At 48.3% G+C, this 15,592-nt stretch overlaps 1 protein-coding gene across 2 annotated transcripts; it reads left to right on the top strand.

Annotated features, from left to right (window-relative positions):
• Window positions 1–5,737: 5,737 nt before the first annotated feature.
• RMP24 (ribonuclease MRP subunit p24) lies at window positions 5,738–14,589 on the top strand. Of its 2 annotated transcripts, none has more exons than XM_078617598.1 (6): window positions 5,738–5,873; window positions 8,103–8,213; window positions 9,648–9,700; window positions 10,117–10,334; window positions 11,367–11,701; window positions 13,316–14,589. In XM_078617598.1, the coding sequence occupies exons 2-6, from the start codon at window positions 8,104–8,106 to the stop codon at window positions 13,452–13,454; spliced, it is 855 nt and encodes a 284-aa protein (XP_078473724.1). In that variant the 5' UTR covers window positions 5,738–5,873; window position 8,103; the 3' UTR covers window positions 13,455–14,589. The 2 variants fall into 2 exon arrangements, with proteins under 2 accessions (XP_078473724.1, XP_078473723.1); XM_078617597.1 differs by having other exon boundaries at window positions 13,313–14,589.
• The last annotated feature ends 1,003 nt before the right edge of the window (window positions 14,590–15,592 follow it).

Raw genomic sequence — 15,592 nt, 5'->3', positions numbered from 1 at the left:
GGTGGAGCGGCTGACAGCATAGTGTATAGTGTAGTGTATAGAGTAGTCTATAGTGTAGTTTATAGTGCAGTGTATAAGCTACAGAGTTTACCTTGTGAGTGAGCTACACCTGTGGGTGAGTATTCTAGAAGGTAAATAATAGAAACACACAAATTTAGCACGGGCACGTCAGTATACAACTTTGTAAAAACTGATAACCAAGGCTGGCTGCAGTGAAGGTGAAGAACCACCGGTGTGGACTTACAAAAACATTAGCACAGCGCACAGATTCTGGAATCGGTAGAGCGACGATTGTTTCAGCTTTGGTGGAGCGGGACACGTGATCGCCGAATTATTCGGGCTTCCGCCGATTCCGGAACGGGTGGCCCCCAATGCATAGTGACGAAACAACAACAACAACCGCAGTTCGCCACTAAGTATCGGTTGTTGTTGTTATTGTTGTTGCGCCTTGAGACAAGGGTGACCAACGTCTAACCCGCGCACGACACTGCATCGATACATTTTTGCCATTCGATTCCGACATTGTTTTTTTAAACAACCCGCTACTGATTCCGGAATCGGTGTAACAGCTTTTCAGTGTCCACGTCGACAACTCAACGCACTTCGCACGACACCGGGTGTGTTGTACCGGGCCACGTGGTCACGATGGTAAACAACGCCACGTGGTCACGATGGTAAACAATGTCACGTTGTCACAATGGTAAACAATGCCACGTGTTCGCAAACGGTAAACAATGCCACGTGTTCGTGATGGTAAACAATGTCACGTGTTCACGATGGTAAACAATGTCACGTTGTCACGATGGTAAACAACGCCACGTGTTCACGATGGTAAACAATGCCACGTGTTTGTGATGGTAAACAATGTCACGTGTTCACGATGGTAAACAAGGCCACGGGGTTGTGATGGTAAACAACGTCACGTGTTCACGATGGTAAACAACGTCACGTGTTCACGATGGTAAACAATGCCACGTGTTCGCGACGGTAAACAATGTCATGTGGTCGCGATGGTAAACAATGTCACGTGGTCGCGATGGTAAACAATGTCACGTGTTCGCGATGGTAAACAATGCCACGTGTTCACGATGGTAAACAATGTCACGCGTTCGTGATGGTAAACAATGCCACGTGGTCGCGGTGGTAAACAATGCCACGTGTTAAATTTCGATGGAAAGCTTTCGTGACTGCAGGGATTCATCTTCTTGGTTCTTTCGGTAAAGTCACGTAGAAGGGAAGTAATAAAATAAAAACATAATAAAATAATACATAATAAAATAATTATTTTATTATGTTTTATTTTTATGTTTTATTTTTGGTTCTTTCGGTAAAGTCACGTAGAAGGGAAGTAATACAATAATAAAAATAAAACATAAATTTTTTTTTATTATATTATACTATTTTATTATTATATATTTTTTTAGTTTTTATTTTGTTACTTCCCTTCTACGTGACTTTACCGAAAGAACCAAGAAAATGCCACGTGTTCACGATGGTAAACAACGCCACGTGTTCACGATGGTAAACAACACCACGTGTTCGCGATGGTAAACAATGCCACGTGTTCGCGATGGTAAACAACGCCACGTGTTCGCGATGGTAAACAATGCCACGTGTTCACGATGGTAAACAACGCCACGTGTTCACGATGGTAAACAACGCCACGTGTTCGCGATGGTAAACAACGCCACGTGGTCACGATGGTAAACAACGCCACGTGTTCGCGATGGTAAACAATGCCACGTGTTCGCGATGGTAAACAATGTCACGTTGTCACGATGGTAAACAATGCCACGTGTTCGCGACGGTAAACAATGCCACGTGTTCGCGATGGTAAACAATGTCACGTGTTCACGATGGTAAACAATGTCACGTTGTCACGATGGTAAACAACGCCACGTGTTCACGATGGTAAACAATGCCACGTGTTCGTGATGGTAAACAATGTCACGTGTTCACGATGGTAAACAAGGCCACGTGGTTGTGATGGTAAACAACGTCACGTGTTCACGATGGTAAACAACGTCACGTGTTCACGATGGTAAACAATGCCACGTGGTCGCGACGGTAAACAATGTCACGTGGTCGCGATGGTAAACAATGTCACGTGGTCGCGATGGTAAACAATGTCACGTGTTCGCGATGGTAAACAATGCCACGTGTTCGTGATGGTAAACAACACCACGTGGTCGTGATGGTAAACAACGTAACGTGTTCACGATGGTAAACAACGTCACGTGTTCGTTTACCCGCTACGGGAGTGGTTGCGATTTGCGGCGCGCTGCGCTCACGGCCAACACCGGTGACGATTATCTGAACCGGTCCTGGGCCTCCCCTAGGTTGGCTCAGCCTCAAATGGGTATCTGGCGCGGTGTGTAAGACAAAGGCGGCCGGGCGTGGTTGCTGGCCCTGCAACAGTCTGTTGATACGGCTCGACCGGGGGGAGATCTTTGATTCGACACCGCGTTGTTGATGTTTGTTTATTATGGATCGACTGAGCGGTAATCAATACGATTAATCGCGATTAACGATCCAAAATACTTTATCTAAAAAGTATAAACTTTGCGTTTATGTTATTTTGCTGCTACGAGTGTCAAAATGATTGGCTACTTTGTTGAGTTATCGTCTGTGGCCAGGTCGCTTTGGAACAAAAAGTTAAAATACCTCGGCGGGCTTTGTCTGGTACGATGGGGGTGGTTTTGTGTTTGAGTAATTTACATTTTTATTTAAAGCTTTCGTGACTGCAGGGATTCATATTCTTGGTTCTTTCGGTAAAGTCACGTAGAAGGGAAATAATAAAATAATATAAATATACAACTATTAAATGCTCACGACGTTTCGACTGCAACACAAGCAATCATCATCAGGCGTCAAATCCACAGCAAGAAAAGTATTTCCCTTGTACGTGACTTTACCGAAAGAACCAAGAAGATTTGGGTGATGTGTTTACATTTCTTGTACTTTTCACTCCTACCGTGTGTTTGTTGTAACTGTTGTTGGCACGTGCTTACCCCGTGCCCCCGACTGGACATCTGTGAACAACAAGAGCTTCATTGCTCATCGGATTCCTCCTGCAATCTAAATATTCTGATGTGTGGGCAAATATTCGCCCCTTAGGCCAAAGCCACACTCACTCTCTTCCACATATGGGGGGTAAATCTCTGATCGGTGATTTTCTCGGGTGTACGAGAAATCTCAATGAACCTGATACGATTGTTTGCTATTTTTATCTATGATGAGACTCTAACAGATACTCCAAAAATGTGTTCTTTCCGCAAAAAATCTGTAATTGTTGACGACTTGATTCAACTTCTTATATTTAAAGACGGACCCATTGGAAACCGCTCAATGTAAACATTACGATCACTATTTTTTCCTGTCTCAGCAGCTCTCCCACTATATGTTTTCACCTGATGACGATTGCTTGTGTTGCGTTCGAAACATCGTGATATATTTATTATTTTCTTTTCGATGTAAAGCTTTCGTGACTGCAGGGATTCATCTTCTTGGTTCTTTCGGTAAAGTCACGTAGAAGGGAAGTAATAAAATAATAAAAATAAAACATAATGAAATAAAATAATTCTCACGACGTTTCGGCTACAACGCAAGCAGCCGTCTTCAGGTGAAGAATGAGACACTACCAAGCTAGGAGCTTATATATAAACTGGGTTGGAGGTGGAAGAAGAGCGCCTAAACAAAAAGAATGTGCATATGAAGAGGAATTTAGCATATTCATGGTAAATGCGTAGGAGGTGGGCGGGGGGGGGGGGTTTTCTATCTACGTGGCTTTACCGAAAGACCCAAATAACATGTAAACATTCCGTTATACTGGTAGGAACGAAGTGGACCAGACCACCAATAGATTATACCGTCCGTCCGTCCGTCCGTCCGTCCGTCCGTCCGTCCGTCCGTCCGTCCGTCCGTCCGTCCGTCCGTCCGTCCGTCCGTCCGTCCGTCCGTCCGTCCGTCCGTCCGTCCGTCCGTCCGTCCGTCCGTCCGTCCGTCCGTCCGTCCGTCCGTCCGTCCGTCCGTCCGTCCGTCCGTCCGTCCGTCCGTCCGTCCGTCCGTCCGTCCGTCCGTCCGTCCGTCCGTCCGTGTATCAACATCGCCCCCTACTGCAAACACTTGGCATGACCCTGTCCGACAAGATGGCCGCCCGCTCCCCCTGCGATTTGTGAATTAAACAAGATGGCCGTGGCTTCCGGCGCCTCACGGCGAAACTTTTTGATCGACTGACTATGGGCGAACTCATTTATTCTGGTGGGTGAACAGTGGCGGGGAGGGGTGGAGGAGGAATTGATGATAAAAACAAACTTGCACCATCGTTACAGCTGCCGCGACGAGAGATGTGGGAGGAGAAGCGGCGACCGCTGCCTTGCAGGTGAGAGGTGCGTGTGTGTGTATGCGCGTGTGTGTGTGCGTGTGTGTTTGCGTGCGTGCGTGCGTGTGCGTGTGTATGCGCGTGTGTGTGCGTGTCTGTGTGTGCGTGTGTGCGTGCGTGTGTGTATATGTGTGACTGTGTGCGTGTGTGTGCGTGTGTGCGTGTCCGGCCCACTCGAGCGGCGTGATGAATGGGCGCTATTGGGCTTCGGATCGTTATTCACGGCGAACTGGAAGCGTAGCAACACAACTTAATTACGTGTGCGTGCGTGCATGTGTGTGTACGTGTGTGTACGTGTGTGTGTGTGTGTGCGTGCGGTGTGTGTGCGTGTGTGTGTATGTACGTGTGTGCGCGTGCGTGTGTGTGTGTGCGCGTGTGTGTGCGGTCATATCCCTGTACCGGTATTAGTATTATTCCTACCAGCCCACCCCGCAGGGTCCTGTTTTTGTTTACACGCTTTTATTTAACTCACTCTGTTGTTGTCGTATCCTCAAATCTTGTAACTCAATGTTTACCCACTTCCCAATGTGGTATCGACTGCAAACTTGGTATACTTATGTCATACTGTTGACAATACTATATTCTATCATAAAAAATTAAAATATATATTTTTAAACATTCTTTGTTATATGTTATGTTTCGGCTTGGGTCTAATTGTCCACGCTCAACTGACGTTGGCTGTAATTGGCCACAGCCCCTTACGTTATGGCAAGCTTCAGGGCCACTTCCTGGAGTCGTGGAGTTCTTCCATTACTCGTACACTTCATAAAAGCGTGTTTAAAGAAAGTTTTTTTAAAAATATTACTTATTTTATTATAAAGAACAAAAATGAATTAACAATGCCACGTGTTCACGAGGGGAAGCTCCTATCTTTTCCCGATTTAGAATTATTCAGATTTGAACATCATAAAATGCAGATTTTTTTTTCGTTCAAACCCATTTGAATACAAAAAAAACAATATATCGAACAATGGTTCTCGCTTTAACTCTATTGCTGTTTAATGCTCTATCAAACGAAAAAAACTGAAATGTGATATTATGAACGTTTTCTGAATGACACTCACAAATGTTTATGGGGCGCTTAAAAGCGAGCTCCGTACCAAATCTCAGCTGCCGTCCGTGTCGGGCAAGTACCCCTCGATGTTTTTATTTGAGACCTACAGACGGTAAGGTTTTTATTGAATATCGAATAAATCTTGATTTGAAGTTTTCGTGACTGCAGGAATCCACACTCGTTGTTTCTTTCGGCAAAGTCGCGTAGTTAGAATAAGTTAGAATAACTACGTGACTTTACCGAAACAACCAAAGAATATCGAATAGATTACAGGCGCCATCTACCGGTCCGTAAGCCGGAGTGCAAACTGACCGGACCACGTATTTCCTGCTTTGCACTGTACATGCGCACGTGTTTCCTGCTTTGCACTGTACACACGCACGTGTCGTCGTTGCGGGCTGGTAACCGGCATCATCATCAATAGCAAGCAGCGAGCAGGTGAAGTTTAAATCTTGATTTAAAGCTTTCGTGACTGCAGGGATTAATATTCTTGGTTCTTTCGGTAAAGTCACGTAGAAGGGAAATAAAATAATAAAAATATAAAACAATAAAATAGTGTATTATTTCCCTTCTACGTGACTTTACCGAAAGAACCAAGAATACAAAGCCCGTTTATTTCATGATCGTCGTCACGATACAAATCTCGACTTTAACGGAGTTGAAGAGTCCGTGGGCGAATGTTTTTTAAATGATTGGTTACAAGAGAAGGCGCAACAGTCGTGTCTGGAAGGCCGAGTGGCTTTCAAAGGCAATGCACGCGTTCAATCGGAGCGTGTTCGTAACACGTCCTGCGGTGTGGCTAATGCAGTATAATTGATTCCTTGCAAAAGTTGTTCTGTTTATTGCCAGAAAATTGTAAGAGCCGATGTATTGTGATTGTTCTTGTATACAATAGAACGCTTTCTAACAGTCGTGTCTGGGAGGCTTTGCGAGTACTGGACGGTGCAGCGGGCCCGACACTTTAATGTTGTAAGGATTCGTGATCGGGTCGTTGTGGAGGGTAGAAAGCAGCAGGGTGAATAAGCAGACAGGGTCGCATGCTGTCACATAACTGATGGGATGTGTTAACTAAATACATTAATGTAGTTTTTTGGGTTAGATCGCGTAAATATATAAATGTGTCGTTAAACCCGCCACCAACCGACACAGCCAACTAGTGAGGGTTGTCACGTAAACAACGTGGCCAATTCGTCACTAGTACAGCACTAGCGTGTAGTGTATAGGGTAGTGTATAGTAGTGTAGTGTCTAGTGTAGTTTATAGTGTAGTGTAGTGTATAGTCGTGTATAGTATAGTAGTATATAGTGTAGTCTATAGTATAGTGTATAGTATAGTATATAGTGTAGTGTATACTGTAGTAGTATATAGTGTAGTGTATAGTAGTGTAGTGTGTAGTGTATATTGTAGTAGTGTATAGTGTAGTGTATAGTGTAGTAGTATATAGTGTAGTCTATAGTATAGTGTAGTGTATAGTGTAGTAGTGTAGTGTGTAGTAGTGTAGTGTATATTGTAGTAGTGTAGTGTATAGTAGTGTAGTGTATAGTAGTGTATAGTAGTGTATAGTGTAGTAGTATATAGTGTAGTCTATAGTATAGTGTAGTATATAGTGTAGTGTATACTGCAGTAGTATATAGTGTATAGTGTAGTGTATACTGTAGTAGTGTATAGTGTAGTAGTATATAGTGTAGTGTAGTAGTGTAGTGTATAGTGCAGTAGTATATAGTATAGTCTATAGTATAGTGTAGTGTGTAGTGTATAGTGTAGTGTATACTGTAGTAGTATATAGTGTAGTGTATACTGTAGTAGTGCATAGTGTAGTGTATAGTGTAGTATATAGTGTAGTATATAGTGTAGTGTATACTGTAGTGTACTAATACAGCACACCGGTGTGTTGGAGAGCCAAGCCACAACATTTACAATCTGAGTACCAACACAAGCGGTGTGCTGTAGTGAAGAATTGGCCACGTTCTGTTTACGTGACAAACCTCACTAGTTGGCTGTGTCGGGTGGTGGCGGGTTTAACGACACATTTATATATTTACGCGATCTAACACACAAAAACAACCTCTATTATGGATGATATTGGTCGCGAAAGCCGACGCTGTAAAACTACATTGATATTGTTACACGTAGTGGTTAGCACTACGCTGCGCTACGAACCTGGCGACCCGGGCTCGATTCCCGCTCACGGCCAACACCGAGTGACGATTATCTGAACCGGTCCTGGGCCTCCCCTAGGTCGACTCAGCCTCAAATTAGTACCTGGCGCGGTGTGTAAACATCGCCACTGGGGAGACAAAGGCGGTTGGGCGTGGTGCTGGCCACCCACCCCGCTCGTGTGCCGTGCCGGCCTTCATAGGTGCTACGCGCTAACAGCACTTGCCCCATCAGTTGAAGGCTATATTCGGAGGGGGATCTTTATCTTTGTTGTGATTGCGCGTGAACCAAGTGGGCCCCAGGGCGGACGCTCGCCCCCCCCTCCCCACTTGGGGACAGAGAGGCGCTCGGTGGTGGCTCTGAGAAACCCGCCCATCGTTTCAGCCGCCGCGCCGGGAGATAGCACATGCCGCTCCGGTTGTTGCAAACCGTCAACGCCGGGGCGGCGGGGCGGTACGGCGGCGTATCAACAGCTGCGCTGCGGCTCGCCGCGCGATCGTTTTTTCTGCAGGATGCACGACCTGACAGAGAAGACGCGCATGGTGACCAGCCACCTGAACTTCCTGTGGACAGCGGCGGGGAGCTTGGCGACCGCGTGCCCCGAGCAGGCACGGTACCTGCGGTGAGCGAGACGGCGGTGACCCCGGTGACCCGGGCCCTGCGGTTTACTGCGGAGCCCAGATTCATACACAGAGCCATAGACTCACGCAAAGATCCATAGATTCACACAGAGACCCATAGGCTCACGCAAAGATCCATAGATTCACGATGAGACCCATAGGCTCGCACAGAAATAAAAAGATTCACACAGAGAGCCATAGACTCATGCAACGATCCATAGATTCACACTGAGACCCATAGGCTCGCACAGAAATAAAAAGATTCACACAGAGAGCCATAGACTCACGCAAACATCCATAGATTCACACAGACCCATGAGCTCGCATTGGAGGCATCATCACAGTGATGCACTCTGCTACTCCTGCCACAATCATCTGGCTCATTAACCACCTCGATGTCAAATTACAGCTGCTGCTTCACACCAATTTCAATGTTAGTCCAACGGTTCCAAGCACGTGCCAACGTTGAGCCCAGCGTTGGCACGTCTACTGGGTTGTTGCAGAGGTTCGTGGTTCGAATGCAGTAGGCCACCCTGGTTATTACTGTTGCGGGTGTAGTAACTGTATGGCACTGCGCCCCCGTCTGCTTCGCCGTGGAACTTACAGATCCCTTGACATCATCTGACGCCATCTCTTCCGTGTTGTGTTTTGCTTTGTTTGCGTTGTCCGTTCTGTCTCCTTTGAACTCTCATTCTACTTTGTACGTTGAACTTCTTTCGCACCGTACGTAGCCAACCGTGCTAATCGGAGGTACGGCGGAAGGACAACAAACTGAACACAGAAAGCAGTTCTATAGAGATGAGTTGTCAATCGAGATGATTTAAAAGTGCATAGTTCCAGTCGCTTCCTAATATTGCAGGGAAGAGCGTTCCAGAAGCGCATCTGAAAGTGTGCAATGCAGTGATCGTCTTTGTTCAATGGCTCGCCAAAAGCTGTTGCGAGCCAAAAACCTCTGTTATTTATGTATTTATGTTGAACTTCTTTCGCACCGTACGTATCCAACCGTGCTCATCGGAGGTCTTGTACTGTCTGTACTTCTTCTGTCTCGTTTGATTAATCTCATTTGGTCCGACCATTGGCCTTAAAAAGTATATGTTGAATGAATGAAGAATAATTGATTTTGACATGCCCAGTGGGATGCATTTAAGGAAACTTTAAAGTTAAAATATTTGTTTTGCTCAAATAGCAAATTCCCATGGCAGGGACGAGTTTTTTCATAGGACGAGGATTATTGACGTCCCAACAAAGTGACTCTTTATTTTTAACCCCGGAGGGATGATGGGCTGAGTCAACCCCCCCCCGCCCGCACCTGGATTTCAACTCTCGCTTTTCTAGTTGCCGAACTGCTCGCTGTATCACCTGACCAGTTTGTGTATCGGTTGTGATCGATTCATCGTTTCCGCGCTGATGTGTGGGTCCGTGCTGTGTGCCTTCAGGTGCATCTACAAGGAGCGGGCCACATGGGCAGCTGCTCATAAAGTCACCGTCGGTCAGTCCTCAGTGCCACCACACACACACACACACAAAGACAAAGGTCCCCCCTATAGCCTGATCAGACTGTTAAGGCAAGTGCTGTTAGCGAGTAGCACCTATGAAGGCTAGCACTGTGGCACACGAGGGGGTGGGTGGCGAGCACCACGTCCGGCCGCCTTGTTTACACACCGCACCAGGTAGTCATTTGAGGCAGGATCAACCTAGAGGAGGCCCAGAACCGGTTCAGATAATCGTCACCGGTGTTGGAATCGAACTCGGGAATCGGACAATGGGGAACCTGGAGGAAACCCACGTGGAACAGGAGGGGAACACACAAACTCCGCATAGAAAAGGAACCTGAACCGGGTATTGAACCCAGACCCCTTTGTGCACCGACGCTAACTTTCACCGACCTCCGGCGACCCTCTGCAGACCGGCGGCGGCACCTGACGGGCTTCTGCGCGCTGTGCGGCGCCGAGCTGGGCGCCGGCTCGTGCCGCGTGCGCGTGCATCCACGCGCGCGCCCCCCCGCGTCTCCGCGCGTCTCCGCGCTACTGCGCGATGCGGCGGCGCGGGAAGACCGCAAAGAGCGTCTGGAGCGGGGCGCCGCGCGGCGCCTGCGTCGCCACCGCAACGCCGCCGGCACCATCGTGAGTCGCGCCGCGCGGACGGCCACGCGAAGTCACCATCGCTCACCGCAAACGCGCGCCGCTTACACGCCCACACACCACATCACACACACACCACACACACACCACACACACACCACACACGCACCACACACACACCACACACGCACCACGTGCACCGCATATACCGCACGCACACACACCGCAAACACATCTTGCAAATGCTGCGCGGCACACGCACTGCAGACACCGCACGAACACACCACGCACGTACACCTCACACGCACCACACACCACACACACCACAAACACATACCACGCACGTACACGCCGTACACACCATATACACCGCATATACCGCACACCACACACGCACCGCCAACACACCGCACACATGCAATATACAATATACACCACTCATTCACACACTGCACACATGGCATACCGCCCAAACTGCATACACATACCGTCAACACCCTGCTCACGCACACACATACAGCTGTCATTTGTGGCCAGGTCGCTTCTGAAAAATATTGTGGGCCTTACCTGCTAAAATAAAAAAGCTTCATAGTTTATGGGTTACTCTCCCAAACGAGACTCGTCCTGGTCTCCACCTGCATTCTCACCTGGGTGAACAAAGTTACCTTGAACCTCCGCTCACGAGTATGGGTCAAGTACGGTCAAAACAACCGCCACGACTGGCACAGCGTGGCGTGGCCGCTCGGTTTACACGCGAGGGGAAGCCCGGCTCCCCGGACGGAACACGCAGCGTGCGAGCGAGGGGACAACTCGTGAGCTCGCTGGCGGTGCTGCCACGCCTGTGTCCACGCTTGCAGCCCGCAAGCTCTCTGGGTCTCGACACACGACCACAGTCTTCTCCGTGATCCACCAACCCCATTTGTGAATGGCCGCATTCTCGCGTGCTCGACTTCTTTTCACCGCTGCTTTGTTAAGCTCTACCCAATAATACCCAATCATTCTTCTCACCCCCCCCGCCACCTCCCCACCCGCCCCCTCCACCCGCCCCACCCCCCGTCCCACTTCCCCCGGAAGGCCATAGCGTGCTTCACCTGCAAGAGGACGTCCCGTGTCCGTGGCGGCTCGCGAGCCGAGATCGCCGCGACCCTGAGCCACCGGCGTCACGGCCGCCGCCGCCGCCACGACGCCGGCGCGACGGAGGGTGGCGCCACCGTCGAGGGGGGCACGGCCCGGCGCCGCAGGCGACGCGCAACGCCGGCGTCCGGCGAGTCGACACCATCCGGCAAAACGACGCCGGCGGCGTCCGGCAGAACGACGCCAGCGGCGTCACGGACACCGGGCAACTGGACGCCGACCACGCCGAGGGGCAGGGCAACACCGCGCGCCAGCCCGGCAGCCACCACGCCCAGGTGCCAAATCTCCCCCACAAAAGATGTCCCCTCCTGCGCTTGCGTCCGAGTGAGCGCTGCCATTGGGTCGCTTCTGTTGCCGTGGAGGGGAATATCGAGAGGAGAGCTCGGATAACCGATGGGTGACGTGTGCTTGGATGCATGCGGATGACGCGAGGAAGTTTGACTTGGAGCGTTAAGAATAAAGCACGGCAGGAGAGCAATGTCGACGCAGTCGGTGGGGGTTGCACAATCCGATCTCCGCCCCCACCCTCGAGACTCCCAGTGGCAACGCGGCAGGCGACACAGGGCGCGGCCCTCAACGAGCACATGAACGCCGAGCTAAAAAACTCAACGTTAGCGACTAACGCTGTGGCCCTTAAAGGGAACTGTTAGAGGAGACACTTGGGGTAATGGGCCTTCTTCGTATAGCAGTGTTGCGATGTTAATTGCATGTATGTGCGTGTGTTGAACTTCTTTCGAAACCGTACGTAGCCGACCGTGCTAGTCGGAGGTGCGCGGGGTGGGGGAGGGACAGCTGTTTGTAGCAAACGTGTTGCTGGTGAAGGTTGCCATCCACGTTTGCCCAAGGCCATGGCCTTAACTGACTTTAAGGGTGGAACAACGCATCGATTAATATCGACGTTCAAGCTCACGGGTGGGTGCGTATATTCAATTGCTCGCCCCCGTACAGCGGTCACCTCAACGTGAACAGAAATAATCGATTCTTCGTAACAGGATCGTGACCCCGAATCTCACCACTCCAACCTAATCACCTGGGTGGTGGGAGTAGACATTTCACGGGAACTGTCAACGTGTTCGTGTGCCACTTTATAAATGGACGACTGTGTGGTGTTATCTTGGTGTGGTCTGGGACTGACGTTATTGTTTTTTGTTGCTTTGCCCAGTCTTGATAAATCAAACTTGTATATTTATATTTTGTGACTAGCTTAACCATTTTCAAAAATGTTCACTCCAGTCATGTTTTTTGTATTGTTTGCTGCTCTGTTTTAACTCGCTGAACCCGACTGGACGTGTGTGAACAAAGAGCTTCACAACTCATCGGATTTCTCCTCTTCCTGCAGCAGCAGCAGACAGTCGAAATAAAGATTTCCGATTTTATATCACGACTCCTTGTCGACGCACGGTCTCGGCGCCCCCTGCTATCACCGGGCTTGCCGTGTCACGGCACGAATCGCACAAATTGTCGTCATCATCGTTACGACGAGCCCCAACAATGAGAGCCGCCCCCCTGTTACGTTGTTTATACAGCATTGTCTTAGTACGTTTTAGAGGGGCTTTGTTTCGCCCGATTTTTTTTACTTAGTATAGATTTATACTTAAAATTTTGATCTGTATTGTATTATGATTGTTATTGGGATCAAACATCGAAATAGAATGTTTTGCACTTTCTGTACGCAGCATGGACGGGTTGTGCTTTTTCTGTAGGATTTTATTGTTTACATATGGGATGTTTAGATTTGTGTGCAATGAATTTTAGGTGTATCTTGTAATTGTATTGCTTGTTGCGGTTGAACCCAAATCAAGAGCCGAATGGCTCACAGGGTAAATCCTAATAAATGAAAACCGAAACCTTTTCTTTGTCCCCCCCTCCACCCCCCGTCCCACCAGCAGGTCAACGCAGTCTCCCGCTGCCAGTACGCCCGGCAGCGCCAAGCGGAAACCCTTCGCTCAGCTCAAGCAGCTGCTGCAGATGGAGCAGCAGAGGCAGCAGCAGAAGGGCAGCCTCAAAGACTTCCTGTCCTCCATATAAGCCAACCCAACTTGCTCGGTCTGTTCCTCCTACAACGCCGCGTGTTGTTTTCATAACACGAATTGGCTATAATGCGATGAATGTGTTTGGGAATGTTTTTTTATTTTTTTAACGCGGATACGAATTGGATATATAACACGATTGAGTGAACGGAGCGACGTCGCGCGACGAGGAATAAGTGGTTGTACGGCTGCCTCGGCGTAGCATCACACAAGGCAGAGGGATGCTGCTGGATGCTTCTAGAATCTAGATGCTACCCACGCGCCTCAGTCTTGGCTCAGCCTGCGTACGCATTTCGCGTGTTATCGCGGACTGTGCTTTACCTTATATTATTTATTATCCCACGGTTTTTCCATACCGCGGAGTTCTTCAGGAACGCGACAACTACCGAGGCGTTATAGGAGAGCAGACCGTACTGTTGGGGAGGGCCACGCTTTTAAAAATGTTATCGTGCGACGCGGTTTTCTCGGCGGGGGTTTTTGTTTCCGCAATTGGGCTTCACCCTTTTGAAGTTTGGGTCGAGGCAAAGACGTGAGAAGGCCAAGTCAACTCGGCCCACCATTCCATTTGGGGTTGATAAAATGAGTACCATATTCTTGGTTCTTTCGGTAAGTCACGTAGAAGGGAAATAATAAAATAATACAAATATAAAACAATAAAAATTCTCACGACGTTTCGACTGCAACACAAGCAATCATCATCAGGTGTGAAATCCACAGCAAGAAAAATTAAAAAAAGTGGCGGTTTTTCCCAAAAAAAAATCAAATTTTCTTGCTGTGGATTTCACACCTGATGATGATTGCTTGTGTTGCAGTCGAAACGTCGTTTTTATATTTGTATTATTTTATTATTTCCCTTCTACGTGACTTTACCGAAAGAACCAAGAATATGAATCCCTGCAGTCACGAAAGCTTTAAATCAAAAAGAGTACCACTGCTATTAGCTACTCAGAGTCATCCTGTGGGTAGACAGGCCTCCCTCCATAGGAATGTGGAATTTCCACCACTGGCTCAGGGTGGCCAGTATTAATATCCACCGGCCCGTGCTTGTTTGAGCATTTGAGCATGGATAAACCGACTTTGCTGTATTCCTTTACAAATCGGTGGCTGTGATGAATAAAAAAAACGGTCTGTTGCACGCGTCTGATTTTGTTTTGTTTTTACGAACGTGAAACTACCAGTGAGGTTAAAGGTACACAAAAATTATAGTTACATTCAAAAGTAACGTCCTGAAAGTTGGTTCGTTTCTCAATCCACTTGTCCTGGTGAGGGTCGCCGTGGCAGCATATTGAGTAGGGGGCGGTCCAGACCTGCCTGTCCCTGGCGACAGACTGCAGCACGACACTACTACACACTACTATAAATTACTATACATTGTACACTGCACTACTATACACTACACTACTATACACTACTATACACAGCCTCTAGCTCTTCCTGGGTAATTCCCAGGCATTCCCAGGCCAGCTGAGCGACGGCGTGTCCTGAAAGAGACGAACTTAATTCGGAGCTTTTCTGCCCTGTCTTGGCACAATCTCCAATACGGGATCCGGTTCAGTATCTGCATGCCAATGGACATGTCCCTCCTTGTGCAGTCTTTAGAAATTAACGCGCAATCAGAGACTATTGAATTGCCAACAATTGTTGGAAGTCTGGTGACCAATGGACCTTCTAGACCAGGGGTGGGGAACATGACCCGTGGCAACATGAGGCCACTTGTAAACTGCTCACATTTATTTGTTGCTGCAAGCATCTTAGCCACACAAATCGGATACCAGAAGGGGGTTATTTTTGTACTGGGCGTCAAGGTGGCGAGATGTTAACTACCTCGCCTGGTTTGCAGGTCGTAGGTTCGATCCCGACCCTGGCACCGAGATATTTGGAGTTTGTGGGTTCTCCCCGTGGTCGCGTGGATTTTTCACAGAGTCCTCTGGGTTTTCCCTCATTTAGAATCGTGACGCCTTTAAGAGTATTTGGTGATAATAGGGGTTTTCCCCTTTATTTTCTGACAACAAAACTGAAACCTTTTACAAGGAATAATGTGTGCATTAACCACAATACAGTTCTTGTGGTCAAAATGCAAACAAAAAACACTGATAATGTGTGCATTGTCCTTGAATCTGATTGGTCCACACCAGA

Source organism: Lampetra planeri, chromosome 54, assembly GCF_965212315.1.
Source record: "Lampetra planeri chromosome 54, kcLamPlan1.2.h2, whole genome shotgun sequence".
Lineage (NCBI taxonomy): Eukaryota > Metazoa > Chordata > Hyperoartia > Petromyzontiformes > Petromyzontidae > Lampetra > Lampetra planeri.
Note: the sequence above shows the minus strand (reverse complement) of the source record. Positions and strands in the feature narration are given on the sequence as shown.

What these genes read in the sequence shown, in the direction of transcription:
- RMP24 (XM_078617597.1), top strand. Translation starts at nt 8,104, where the DNA reads ATGCACGACCTGACAGAGAAGACGCGCATGGTGACCAGCCACCTGAAC. An exon ending in GAGCAGGCACGGTACCTGCG is followed by an intron (nt 8,214 to 9,647) that starts GTGAGCGAGACG and finishes GTGTGCCTTCAG; the next exon opens with GTGCATCTACAAGGAGCGGG. An exon ending in GCAACGCCGCCGGCACCATC is followed by an intron (nt 10,335 to 11,366) that starts GTGAGTCGCGCC and finishes TTCCCCCGGAAG; the next exon opens with GCCATAGCGTGCTTCACCTG.